General features: G+C 34.6%; 1 protein-coding gene across 5 annotated transcripts in view; it reads left to right on the plus strand.

Moving 5' to 3' along the window:
• The window catches only part of CGNL1 (cingulin like 1), a 49,974-nt gene that overhangs the window by 21,651 nt on the left and 13,958 nt on the right, over window positions 1–14,365 (plus strand). For all 5 annotated transcript variants that reach the window (XM_072345355.1, XM_072345359.1, XM_072345358.1 and 2 more), the window contains exons 9-10: window positions 12,537–12,743; window positions 13,021–13,125. In XM_072345355.1, the coding sequence (XP_072201456.1) occupies window positions 12,537–12,743; window positions 13,021–13,125 (312 nt within the window). The remainder of the gene's footprint in view (window positions 1–12,536; window positions 12,744–13,020; window positions 13,126–14,365) is intronic.

Consider the following 14,365-nt stretch of genomic DNA (forward strand, 5'->3'; position numbering starts at 1 on the left):
TTTGTTTATCAACACATTTGAAGAATGCAATGAAGCTTGTGGTCTTGTGAGCTCTAGCTAGCACGTATTTGGTGTGATTAAATAGAAGGAATTTTTGCAGACCAAGTGATACAAGTGATAGGAACAGTAAGAATGTTTTTACTTTCTTCCCATGCTGTAAACTAAATATATACTCCCTTATAAATACACATGATTTTATAATTTAATTTAAAAGTATCAAATAATGAGAAAAGTCTTTTTTTTTTTTTTTTTTCCCCTCAAGCTGTATGAGGTAGTTGTGAATTTAGGTGAATCTAGATCAGTAAAAGAAATCACAAGGTAAACAATTCTGAGATGAAAGTGAGTAGTATATCTTTTGTACCTGACCTGATAATATATTTGTTCTTTAAAGCTAGTAAATTCTTCTATGTAGACCAGAAGCTTAACAAAAAATCAGTTAAGTGTTGTGAATGATGTTGACATATGCTCTGTATGCCTTTCTAGTGGAAATGGCTGGAATATGTAGCTTCAGTGTTAAATCAAAGTAACTGCTGTGCTTTGTGAACACCAAACTGTGGTTGCCCATGTTACTGAGGGTAGAGGCATCTGCTGATTGTAAGGCATTGCAGAGACTCTGCTGTATGTAAAGTGATAGATTAATGTGTACAACTGTAAAAAGATGCACATGGGAAAATTACTTCAAATTTTACTTATAAAAGTAATAGGCTGTCAACTAACTAATTTGTTCCACTCTAATATGAAGCCTTGGGGTTACAATAAATAACTTTCTGAATATGTACGTCATCTCGATAGTAACAAAACAAATTATATAATAGGAATTACTTGGACATAAAAATATCCTTATGCTCTCTTGTACATACATCTATAGCTCATCTTTCACCTGCACACTGAGTGTTGTGCTCAGGTCTGGGCTGCTCAACTCAAACAAGTTACACAACTTAGAGAAGACCACCTAAGATTCAGCATACCGCTAGTGGATTTTAATTTCCTTTGCCTGCCTGGGGCAGCCCTTACTGTGTTGAGATAATGTTGGATTTGGTTTATATGTTGGAAACCAATTAGTAAGTGATCTAAAGTGTATGCAGAGTAAAAGGATAGTGGAGTTAGTGGTTCATGTCAGTGTTTCCTCTTTCATGTCCTGATTTCCCCCCTTTCTCGGTCCTCCTTTACTAGCCTTGTAGAAGCCTGGTGATCAGTTTCAGTTGTGATCCTGCAAACACAGCAGAGGTTGTAGGAAAAAAGAATAGTGCACAAACAGAAGTGTCATAGTGAAAGAAAAGGATTCCTGAAATAGGAATCAGTACTGGGAATGTGCTGTAGAAGAGTATGTGGAAAATCTGAAAGATAGATTTGAATTTTCTCTGTCTTGTACATGGAAAGGAAGTTTTTTGGTGGCAGAATCATGGTTTTAGCCATCTGTTAAATGGAATACTGAGGAAATTATGGAATAATAGCTTTGTTGTCAATAAGAATAAAAAACATGCCAGTAAAGCACAATAAAGATGGTTGTTTTTATACTGTATGAATTTTATACTGTCAAGAAAGCTTCTGTTCAAAATTGTTTTGTAAAGTGTTCTTTGAGTTGGATTGCATCATATCTAAATGTGGTAGAGATAAAACCAGATCTACGTATAGTAGTCACAGATACCACTGTGAACCCAATTCAAACTGTTTCAGCCTGAGTTGAGGAGGGAAAGGGGCAGAGTTGGATTCTTTATTTATTTATTTTAATGGATTTAATTTTTTTCTTTTCTTCTTGAAAGCTGATGAAAGCCTGTGGGGTCACGTAGGTTTTTTTGTTTGTTTTGTTTTATTTTTTAATACCATCAAGAGAATTTTTAATCCTTATCAGCAGATGATGGAGTACGTATATTCAGGTGGTTTGCCCCATGAAAGTATATGTTGATGTATGTGTTAAGTGTTGGACCGCATAAGCCTATTCAGTAGGGTACAATATAAACACTTAACTAGTTAATATTTTACTCTAGTTTTTGCAGCAACTTCTGACCTTGAAAAAAAAATGCCAATGTGAGCCACTGTGTGTTCTGATTCATAGCTAAGAGGATAATATGACATGGGTATGGCTATTTGTTGAGAGGTTAATGCTTGCCTGGGTTTGGATATTTTAGCTGCATAAATGTTAGGTTGTACTTACATTAGGTAATCTTGTTTAATGTACTCTCTGTAAAAAGGGATTTAATTCTCAGTTTTACAATGTAGGCCTTTAAGTCTTTCATTGCATCTTATAAATCAAAACTGAAGTAGTTTTGGAAATGGTATTAGAGGTATGATTCCGTTTAGATTAGAGAAAATGGTCAAAAAAGACGTCTTTAAACTGTCATAAGTGAATTTTTAACCGGTTAATGGAATAGGTCTGACTGAAAAGGAGGCAGAATAAGTCTGACCCACTTATAAGTTTATAATTCGCTTACTGAGTAACCTTCTGAAGTATAGGTGAGGATTCAAGTTGTTTGCAGTGTATCTCAATGAGAGAGACATACTGAGACACGCTGACCCTTTTAATAAGTAACTAATGATAGCTAAATTCCAGAGGCTGAGCCATGTGTTAAAGTAGGCTAAGCCTCCTTCTAAAGTGAATGAATAAATATATTATCAGTGCAAGGTAGAAAAGCAGTAAGTAAAGCCAGCCAGACAATTTATTTTCTTACACATTATATTTTTTTGTAGCCATAAAACTTCGTTTTGCTTTTAAACAGGTTTCAGACTCCTTTTTTAGAGGCAGAAGATTTTATTACCCAGTGTTAGTATATCACTTATCCCAAGACTACCTGAAGTAATAATATCTGAAGTAAAAAAGAATTGTCTTACTGTGAAAAATACTGGAACTACAAAAAGAAGACCGTACCTGAATAATACTAATTTCAGAAACTCTCTTTTCTGAAGAGGTAGTAAGAATTACAGTTAAAGGGCTGTTTCTGTGTTAATTCTTGTTTGTGCTTAGATCCTTTTTCAAAGTGTTCATCTGTTTTCTTTGGATATAATTTTTTGGTATGGCTGACAGGAAAGGACAAAAGAAAAGGACTTAATGTCTCTGTCGCCACAACTCCTTCAGAATCAGCTGAGTGATGTGGGTAGATGTGAATTCCTGAAGTCACATGAATAAAAACATAATGTGTAGTTCAAGAAGCTGAATAACTGATCCAACAGCAAACTGAAAAAATGGTCCACGAGATTTTAAGAGTTAGTTTTAGCAGACAGTGCCTTCCTTGGTACCTTAAGCATTTGCTGCTAGGAACAAAGTGAAGTGAGCCACATAATTTTCCCACAATTTCTGGAAGATTTTAATGTAATTTACTTTGATTTCACAAGGATGAATATGGAAAGAATGCTTATAAAACTAGAAAACATTTATTTGTGCACTAGCTCATTTTGAATGGAGATTTATTCTTTATATTTGTACTTAAAGTGTGGTAATTAAAGAATGAACAGTTTCATCAGCTAATGTTATTCTGAATGAAAATATAAATGTTCTTAGAAATTATGATCAAATTATCGAATTATGCTAAATGAATTGAGACAACATTTTAATAAGCTGTGAACAAGGCATGTAGCTTCCTCTCACTTTAATTCCTCCTGTACTGCATAAACATTTCTAAAGATTAGGCTCTGTATAGCCACTGCTTAAGGGAATTTCACCAGCCAAAACACCAAAGTCAGCCAAAACCATTTTTTAATGATCGGTTATACAATCACTCTCATGTTTTTGCCAGTGATGAGGGTGTGGTAGAAAAGAAGGTGCGGAGCCACAGAACATTTTCTGCATTCCTATCAAAGAAGTTTTTTGCTCTACTCAGATTGCAGTAGAATATTTAATGTGAATCCCCAGAACTGTTTCTTGACATAATAGTGGGTGGTGGAAGGATTTTAATATCTTCAATACTGAGACCTACCTCTGATTTTTTTTTTTTAATTTTTTTTTTTAATCTCTTCACAGCTTTCACCAAAGTTGAGAGTTGGAGAATATATAAATATATTTGGTTTACTAATGTTGTTCCAACTCCTTTGTTGCATAAATATTTATTGTAAATTTGTTTTGAGTACTTCTAATACATTTTAATATATACTTGCCCAGAAATATAACTATGCAAGAAGACAAAAAACTTTTTTAGATTAAGTTTTATCAGGCAAAACACTTGGTAGGAGCTGGATGGGAAGTGAGGGAACTGAATTCCTGCTGAAGTAACAAATAACAGTAACTCCTGCAGAGTAACTTCCAAAGCTGAAAACTGAATGTGGCATGCTTATGAACTCCAGAAACTGTGAATGTGTGGACTCAGCAGAGTAAGCGTAAGCCAGGCAGAGCTGTACAAATCAGGTGTGCATACGAAATCATATAGTACACTTGTATAAGCACATACATTCTCTCATCTTCTTCTAGTCTGCTATCAATTAAAAGTAGCTTTGTACTTAAAATATTCCAACATTTTATTTTATCAGTATTTTTTCATACTTTGGTTTGTTCCTCAACTTACAACATACTATTAAACACTTAGGTAGAGAACAGAATTATAACATTTGTTTCACAAACTTAAATTCTTCTCCATGTAGCTGCAAGTTCAGTATGTAATTTTATTCACCAAATTAACTGTAGGAAAGGAGAGAGAAAAGAGGTTACTGTCAGAAGATTCATGAGTGTTCTTGTTCCATTTGAGATGCCTAGATTAAAATAATGGTAAACATGTATTTCTTGACATGTTTAAGGTACAATTTTTGTTTACTTCAGTCAGAACTGTGTGCTTTTATTTTTAGAAATCAAACAGTAGTGAGTCAAATCAAGCACTAAGAGAATTAAGGGGCATGAAGTTATTGAGGCCATCTGGAAGGCCTGGGCAGGGTAACTTGCCTAAAGGACTCTTTGGCAAAGAATAGCATTCAGATTTTCTAGGGCTACTCTTATGTTCAAGCGCCTTAGCTGTGAAACCTTTCTCTTAACAGCCTCAATTTATTTCTGCAGTGCCTTTACTTCAGCAGCAACATCTAGTTTCACTGTAAGCCCTTGACTTTTTTAAAAATATTGCCTGCTTTTTACAGGAAACAAGCCAATGATCCTGTGGAGGATGCTACTGAATAGCATGGTGTAGTTAAATGTGCTATAATATTACATGCAAACAAGTATGAAACTCCAAGGTGATGTTATTGAGGACGTGGAGTCCTCTGCTGCTTAAGCTCCCAGAGGTGAATGGTGCTTTGTGGTTCTCTGGATTAACACAGCTGAAGACGAGATGTTCCCCAGAATTTTTCAGATACTTGTTGCTCACAGGGTAGAGGTGAACAACTGCAAGTTTGGGTTTAGTTTCAGGTGTTAGAGAAAACAGATCTTTAGTAAGTGTGTATTTATTATTTCTACTTTTCTGCTTTCAGTGCATCTTTCTTCTAGTCTTGTGGCTTTCTGATTATTATTATTATTATTATTTCATTCCCACTACGATTTTGGTTCCATTCATTTTGCTGTGGATTCCATGGACGTATTCAAAATTTTTTGTCAAATTTATGCAAATTTATGTATATTTGACATTTATATGTTAGATTTGTTTTATTTATTTATTTGGGTTAAAATTAAACTCGGAGCTGTTTAGTGGAGCTTCTACTATGTAGAATAGCTTCCTTTTAATCCTGCTGTGTGACTGAAAGATAACTATGGCTTAATTCAATTTAGTTTCAGAAAATTTTAGAAAGGGAGTTAAGCAAATCAGAACTTAGGCCATACTAGCAGCAGCATGAAGAGTTATTACACTGATCAAGATATCTGTGTTAGATACGAAAGTTTACCAATATATCCTACGTCATTTACTAGGAGATAAATGAAGTCTGTTTTAACCACAGAAGGTTCTATAATGGTTTGTCTGTGCAAAATATTTGAATTATGCATCCCACAGAAACAACAGAAATGTGTAACTTGCATTTCTAGTTTTCAGAATCCTTAACTTTGTAAGTGAAGCAGTTCTGTAAACTTTGTTTTTTACTATATATATAATGTCTGTCCAGTGAGGCAGATTCTGCAGGGCAAAACTGAAAGTGCTGGCACTGAAATAATTTGGAAGCTTAATAACATGTTCACATGAATGTAGTTTTTTCTGTTAGGAAAAAGCTTTATCTCAGTTGCACATGATTTTAAGAGAGACACCATATCGAAACAATTCTGCAGTGACTGTAGTTCCTTCCATTGCTACAATAGCTAATCTGTTTGAAAATGTGCTAGATTTTGCTTTCATAATGTATATTTAAGAAGAAAATTGTATCTCTCATCCACCTGTGTCTTTATTTTGGCAGAGAAGTTTACATTCTTTTCATTTCCAGTTCTGAAGAGGTTGCTCAGAATCTGCACTTTCCTCCTAAACTGTCTGACTAATCCTCTAGGCTTCAGTATTAAAATGTATAAGGTTATACAGTATTAAAATGTATAAGGTTATACATTTTTCTGTTGTTTATATTGACTGCTGTAGATGATTTTTCTTTATGTATGACAGTTTTTCTTGTCAGAGACTGATTCTTTTCTTCTAGAATATGATAACTTGTTTTATGTGTGGTGCTTTGAGTCTGTGGCACTAAAATACTGCTTTCTGAAAGCTACATGCAGTTATTCGGAATGTCAAACTTAATAACTCCATATTTAGTAGGATGCAGTTATCATGTATTGACACTATAACTATGGCCTTTCAGTAACAGTATTTAGTTTCTTTTAAACAGCACTTTGCCTTAGGACTTCGTTAAAATCTTATTAGCTGCCTTAAGTCCTACAGGAATGCTCAATGACTGATACTGGGGTTTTAGATATTTATGACAACAGTTTTTTGTGTGTGTGCGCGTTCAGTGTGTATCTGCACTATGTAATAGGACCGGTGTTGGGCTAGGAAATCAAGTTTCTGCCTGTGTGCTGTGGCTCAGTGACTGTGTCACAAAGCAGAAGCTGTTTTTATTTGTGGGGGAACTGAACAAAAGCATCTTAAACACTATTGCAAAGAAAAATTTGTATGGAATGGTCAGATTCAGCAGATTGCAAGCAGATTCTGCCGTACAGTAAGTCACGAGTTCATATCTGTTTTGTTAAGCTGCTTTTGTTAAACTTGTGCTACACTTGTGCTGGAGGTTATCTAGGTATGCGTAGCTCTGCAAATGCCTTTGCTTCATTTTAATTTAGCTAGAGCGTCTATACAAAATGGGACAGTTTCTTCAGTGAATTTGATTAGAAACACTTCCAATTCAATTGATGCAACTGTGTAATACCAGTGCTATAGAAGTACTTTGCTATAAAGAAATAAGTGAGTCTAGTATATGAGCTTTGGATTTTTTTCAATAGCAGATTTAGTGCTTAGTACTGTATTCTACTGATAGCTCACATGATTTTCCCCTTCCTAGGTGTGGCTTGTGATTTACGTTCACTATTGTGTCACAATTGAGCAAAGAAACAAATAATAAGCACTTGAATCTCTTCAAAGGAGCTGAGCACCTATATCCATGATAACACAGATGTAGTGTATCTTCAAGCAATCACAGATCTTTGCATTGTAGTACATCATTGCAACTCTGTCTATTCTTTTTCCAGACAGACTTTTTTCTTTTTGTTTTCTTTTTCAGTTTTTCTCACAAATTTTCAACCCATTTTCAACTTTTTACCTAACACCAGAAGCTGATGTCTGATGATAAGGCTTGTTCATTCTTAAGTCATGAATTTAAATATAATAAAACTACAGTTTGAGAAAGCATAATGTAACAGAAAAGTATAATAAAATATATTGAAAATAAAAAAATAAAGAAGGTATGAGTGCAAGACTTGCATGAAAGGGGTATTAAGATGAAAAGGTTATTCTTTCAGAGATAGAGCATGTGGGAATCTGGGTACAAAGCAGACTAAATGTAGAAGGTACTGAATGCCCTGAGAAACAGAGGACAAATACACAGATTGGAAGGAAAGATGAAGAATACAGGCAAGCAAAAGGAAAATGTTGTAGAGTTTTTACCTTACTTTGATGTAATTCTAATAGTAAGAAGTTGTTTTATTAAAACATAATGCAAAAATTAAGGAATGGGAATAAGAAAAAATAGGCATATTTTATGTATCATAGGAAGTAAACTGTATTCTTGGAGTTGAGAATTGACAATTTTAATATCCACAGAATCCCCTTCAATACTTTAATGCCACCTCCCCCACAACACTTTTTTTTTTTTTTTTTTTTTTTAATATGGCAAATATGCTTGAATATACTGTATTTCATTCCAGCTTTTGTCATTGGGAATCTTGTTTAACCAGTTTTATCTGTTCTGTGCTCTGTACCTGTTTACATAATCTCATTTCAGCACTCTGAAGAGGGTTATCCACAGTTCAGTGAATTAAAGATCACGTTATATTAACAGCATGTTTGTTAATGTTTCATATTCAACTTAAATGAGTACTTCCTGAACTTTACCCAGTTCTGTTACTATAAGCTTAACTTCTATAAACTTAGTTAAAATAATTGCTAGAGCCTTACTGGCATCCCCACATGTTAAATGTAATCATGTAAAGTCTTTATGCATGGGTACCAACAGCAGTAATTAATTGATGTAGTGTAATTACTTTTTATTGATCTTAGACTAAGTAAATCATGTGTGGGCTAAAGTGTATGCATCTACAGCTTAATCCGTATGTGTGGTTCTCTTTGATTTCTGATCTGTACTTGCTAAACTCAGTGTTCTGTTAATCCTTTTGCTTTCATCTCCTTTGCCATAACTCACGCTAACTCAGTACCTTTGCAAGCAGTTTTCAGACCCTTTTTTTTCAGTGTGTGAGTCAGTGACCTGTGTCATAGGACCCAGTGATATCTGATACAGTAGTGTCCATGTATGTTTTAATAGTTGCTATTCTTAACATTTTGTAATTGTTAATAGTAGGGGCAGAGAATTGTCTCAGTCACCTTGCCTTATAATGGTGTCCCGAAATGGTCTTTCAAAACTGCACTGCAGTGCTCAATTCCTTTGCAAATCTACTCCTGTGATACTCTGATGCTTTTCTGATGTTTTTATCTGTCTTCCCAAGAGAAGGCCTAGAGATGACATAGAAGGTGGAGCGTGTAGGGTGAGACTAACTGAAGAAAAGGAGAAGGGAAGAGATGCAGAGTTTTTTGGTAACTGAACTTTCTGTGATAATCTGCTGCAGGACATGGCATGTTTTGCCAAAAGCTATTTATAATTCAGAAGCTTAATCTGTATTTGAGCTTTAGAAGAGCTCTGCATGCAATTCTCATTATATTGGAAGTAAGTTAATGGAAATAATTTTTTTCCTATCTAACCCAGCCATGTGATTTTAGTCCTTCAGAGAAGTGATATACTGCATCTCCATTGTCTATGCAAAGAACATTTAAGTATGTATTTTGACTTTGTTAAATTTCACTATCAAATTGAAGATACTCATATGGTTGGTTTTGTTTGTTTATTATTTTTTTTGTTTTTATCCTGAATTAAATCCTGAAGGTGGTGTCTTTCTTATGTGTACAGTGGTGTAAGGTAAACTGATAGGATAGATGCTCTCATGTTGCTTCTTGAGATGATCTGAGACTAGTTGAAAAGATACTGAAAAATAGTTTGCCACAAGATTTCAGAAGGAAATCTGTCTCTGCCCAGAAGTTATGTAAGGAAAATGTTTGCTGTTCAGCTGTGATGCTGTAAAGCCCCCCACATATGCAGAGAGTTTTTCTGCCATTTTGAAGGAATATGTGTGTGTATTTATCTACTTAGTGTTGATATCTTTCAAGCCATATTATAAATACAATATAATTTTGTACTGTACTTGTCTGAGAATTGTTTTGAAAATAATTCCTGTGGAAGTGTAACCATTGTAGTGCCAGACCTTAGAGATCTGATTAAATACTGGTCATGCAGTAGCTGAAAATGTGGGAGATTTTTTTATACGTACCCAAATAGCTTCCAGGATTTTAAATGAGGCCAATAGATTTTATTTGAAACTTATTCTTAATATTACTTCATCTTTTATCTATATTCACTTTGTGCCTTACTAATTTAATGAAATACATTGTGAGAAAGGAGAAATTATACCAGTTTAGTTAAATTTTAGTGGGTATCTTAAGATGTGTACAGCAAAAGACAGGTGGAAATAGATATTACAGCTTTATTGTGGGCTGAACCTAATTTTAAACCTATTCTTTTAAAAATAAATGAATAAAAGTATGTATATTTGAGGAGGTTGTTTTTGGGCCAAAGAATGGTTGGTGAGGTATGAAATCTTCAGGTACAGCATGGGTCTGCTGTAGTCCTCTCCTACTGCACAGCCCTGTGTAGGCGTTTGGATGAAAAAGAACAGACAAATCAACATTCCTTTCCCTGAACTCCCCAGCATGCCTCAGCTGCTTTCACTCCACTCCAGAAAGGAGAAATCAGACAAAAAGGAATCTCGTAGAGTACTTTTTCATTAGTAAAACTTTGTTGTATGCAAACAGTAAAAATTAAAGGGATATATAAATGCTATTGAAAAGGATGTGAGAACTTATAACATGAACAGAGATTTATTTCAAGCTTTTAAACGTGTTGTGTACTTGTACTTAGAAGAACAAGTTTTTTTTTCAGTGTTTTTACAAGACTAGGACTTGTCATAATAAGTTCATTGACCCTGCAGACAGTCAGAGTGTTTTCTGAGTTACTGCCTTATCAAAGTAATTTGCATGTTTTTAAATCTTTTGCTTACTAGAAAACAGTCTAGTGAGGGCACACTTGGTAAACACTCTTACATAACTTTACTTATCCATTTGGGGTGGGGGAAGTAATGAGGAGTGAGGAAACAGAATAAAAAAAAATGTGGAGAGCATTTCATTTTTTTCATGAAATATAGCAAAATAGCTTCGTGCCAAACTACTGTGGAAAATGTTTTCATTCTCATAAACCTGATTTCATGTGCAAAAATACTGCACCACAGTAATTAATGTGCAATTACCTGTTGCCACCAGATAACAGAAACTGAAGATGCAAACGGATTCAGAAAGGATTAGGGAAACTATTGGATAATGCACGGAGGAAGAAACAGTAAGAACCAGGAGGCAGTGAATATGATGGAGAAAGGCTTGCTTTATAATTCTTCTGTTGTTTTCTTTTATCTTTTCTTTTTACTCCCTACAAATACCTGCTTTGGCTGCTGCTGGAGAGAATGCTTGTCTAGGTTAGGTCATGTGGCTGTGATCTGATTTAAGGTCTTAATGTAGATGTGTACATGAGAACTGGATCTTTGTACAGAGTATTGCACCAATTACATTTCAGATTATTTGGGTGTTCACGGTTCACATCACAGAATTAGATGTTTACAAGAACATACCTGCTCTGTGTAGTAGTGTAACAGTATAGACACATTCTTCCTCTTGTGGTTTCCTCAATAGTAACAAACAAAATGCATGACCTTTTAAATGGTAGTGTATGTTTTAGGGGAAGGTAAGTGGTGAAACTAAGGTGATAATTATCTCTGGGAAGTTGTATGCTGCAGCCGGTTGCCATGCAAAAAGCTCTGTAACCAATGAACTATGATGTTCACTGTAATTTTGTCTTTGTGCTGTTTATTGATTTGTTTCTGAAAAGATCCACAAATTGAATCTTTTTGAATACAAGCTGAACTCAGTAGCTAAACACCTTCTGTTCTGAGACAGTCACTGAAAACTAAGCAGAACTTGTGTTAAATAAACACAACCCCAAGTGTGGGTTTTATGATATGCAGATAAAGCTGCAGAAATAAGACTGTAAGGCACTGTTTGCTCCTGCCTGCTCACTGTGTGCCCTGCCATGCTGGTGTTGACTGTTGTGGAACCATGTTTATAAATAGATTAGGACATTTTTTCCTGGAACGCTTCTACCTGTCACTGTGCCCCTACTATTTTAGTCAAGGTCACATATATGATATATAATATATGACAATTAATGCATATTGCTTATACATGTAATAAAAATTCTTAAAGTTATTTTTGTTGACTAAGCTGATGCCCTCTGCAGCTCCATAAATAGCTATGTGGGTGTAGAGTGCTGAACTTTATTGCCTGAAAAGAGCAATGGGATGAGACTGCTCAACAATTTATATTGTTGTGGAAGACACTTCTCATCAATATATGATTTCTTAAATGCCCATAAGGCTCTTTATATCTGTTAGGTTTTGTTTGTTTGTTTGTTTGGGTTTTTTTAATTATTATTACTTGTAAGTACTGAACAATGGGATGTGATGGTGAAAATCATTTATGGCAATGAAGAAGATGATGTTAGAATAAAAATATGTGATGGCAGGAATGAGACTGTAAAGTAATACTACTTTAGCATGTATCTGTGGCAGAGGAGAAACAAAATCTTCCTTGTGTGTTCTCAGATGGTAATTTAAAAAAATAAAAATGTGTCTTTATAATCCATACAGACTTTAATTTCAACTCTTCAACTCTTTGTCAGTGTTTTAATGTTATACCCTAACTACGTTTGCTGTGGTGTCCTGTGAAGCTTCTGTTCAGAAATGTTGGAAAAGCATTAAAAACTTTTTTTTTTTGCTTGTTTGTTTTTACTAGAATGCTGCTGTTCTTGCCAGTGAAAGAGATGCTGTGGAAGAGGTACGAAATAATATAGAAAATGAAGTAAAAAAGCTGACAGAGGCAAACACACAGTTGAAGAGAACAGTTGATGAACTGGAAACCAAAAATGAAGAGTTGCACAGACAATTTGATAATATGAAAGGAGAAGAAAATTCAGTAAAGGAAAAATTAAAAAGATATAAGGTAAGGTTGCAAAACAAGCCACTAAAGTAGTCTTTTTTATTTGTGAAATTTATGTTTTATAAGAACAAAAACTGACAAATAAGGGCGAACATGCTTTATCACTCAGTTTATCATGTAGAGAAGTGGGAATGAGAGGTATAGGATAGTTGGTGAATGTTGCTAAATATTTGCAGCTTTGAATGCACTTCTTAAGGAATTCTGGTTCTTTGTGTGTCTTCAGATGCCAAACTGGAGGCTGTGCCTCTATTTCTAAGTATATCGTATCCTGTATTTTCAGGATGAAAATGAACGATTAGAAGAAGCTTTGAAATATGCTGAAAAAGAGGCAAAGGAATTGATGGCATTGAAAACATCTTTGGAAAACCAACTAGAAGCTATGCAGGTAAGAAAAAAAACAATTAGTAATATTTAAATTTTAAACTTACTGTTTACATGAGTCTTGCTTTCTACAAAGTAGCATCTCATTCTTTTTGAAGTACATTTTGTTTATAAGTCCCAGAATCATTGCAGTGTTAAAATACTTCATTAACCCCACAGTATCATCTAATCACAGAATCACCAAGGTTGGAAAAGACCTACAAGGTCATCGAGTCCAACCATCCACCCATCACCAGTAGCTCTCACTAGACCATGTCCCTCCACACAACATCCAAATGTTCCTTGAACACCTCCAGGGTCGGTGATTCCACCACCTCCATGGGCAGCCCATTCCACTGCCTGCCCACATTTATTCTCTTGCTAGATCTTTTTTATTATTTGCTTTTTCTAGCAAATTTTAAGGGAGAAAAATCACAAAATAAACTATCAAGTTCTTGCAGATCTTTTTTAAATATTTTGAATGATCATTCAGCAATGGTTGCATGTATAAATTTACAGATAGAAGTTGTACATGGATTTAAGTAAAACTATTTGCAGGGGAAAAAGATAAGGAATTGAGCCTCTCATTTTCTTAAATAAACTTGTCTTATTTGTTGTGTGGAACAGATGTAGTTCATCACAACACTAGTAAAATTTAACGAAGATTAGGAGTTGGTGCCTCTGGAACTGTAAAGGAAATCATATTAGGATTTCCTTCTTATTCTATACTGCATCCAGTAAAAGACCTCTTTCTCCTGAAAAGTTTCTCAGAAAAGTTACAGCTGGAATATGCTTAACTATTATGGACAGTTTGTTTTAATGCTTCCCCCCCCATAATTAACTTTAGTATACATTGCAGTTTTCTTTATGGTTAGACAAATTATATTCCTGCTGTTTCGAGAAGTAAAATACATCTTAAGATCTCTGAAATGTTGAGAATATTTTTGAAAGATTCTTGAGTATTCTTTTGGTACAGAAAATAATATGATCATTATGGACCTTAACCATAGCAGTATATTAAAAATGTTGTCTGTACCAACATAATGATACATCCTATAGGATATCTCAGATTTCAACTGAAAAATGTAATTTTCTGGAATGTGAAGCTGGAAGGCGACAAGATCTTTACTATGTTCAGGAAATGCTTAGTCCTGTGATTCTTAGAATAAACCAACAGGCGTACAGTGATGCATTACAAGACAGATGTGGCCATGAGAAATTTTAACAGATGTGGGAAGATCAGAGCACAAATCACCTGAATTTCA

Source organism: Excalfactoria chinensis, chromosome 10, assembly GCF_039878825.1.
Source record: "Excalfactoria chinensis isolate bCotChi1 chromosome 10, bCotChi1.hap2, whole genome shotgun sequence".
NCBI classification, from domain to species: domain Eukaryota; kingdom Metazoa; phylum Chordata; class Aves; order Galliformes; family Phasianidae; genus Excalfactoria; species Excalfactoria chinensis.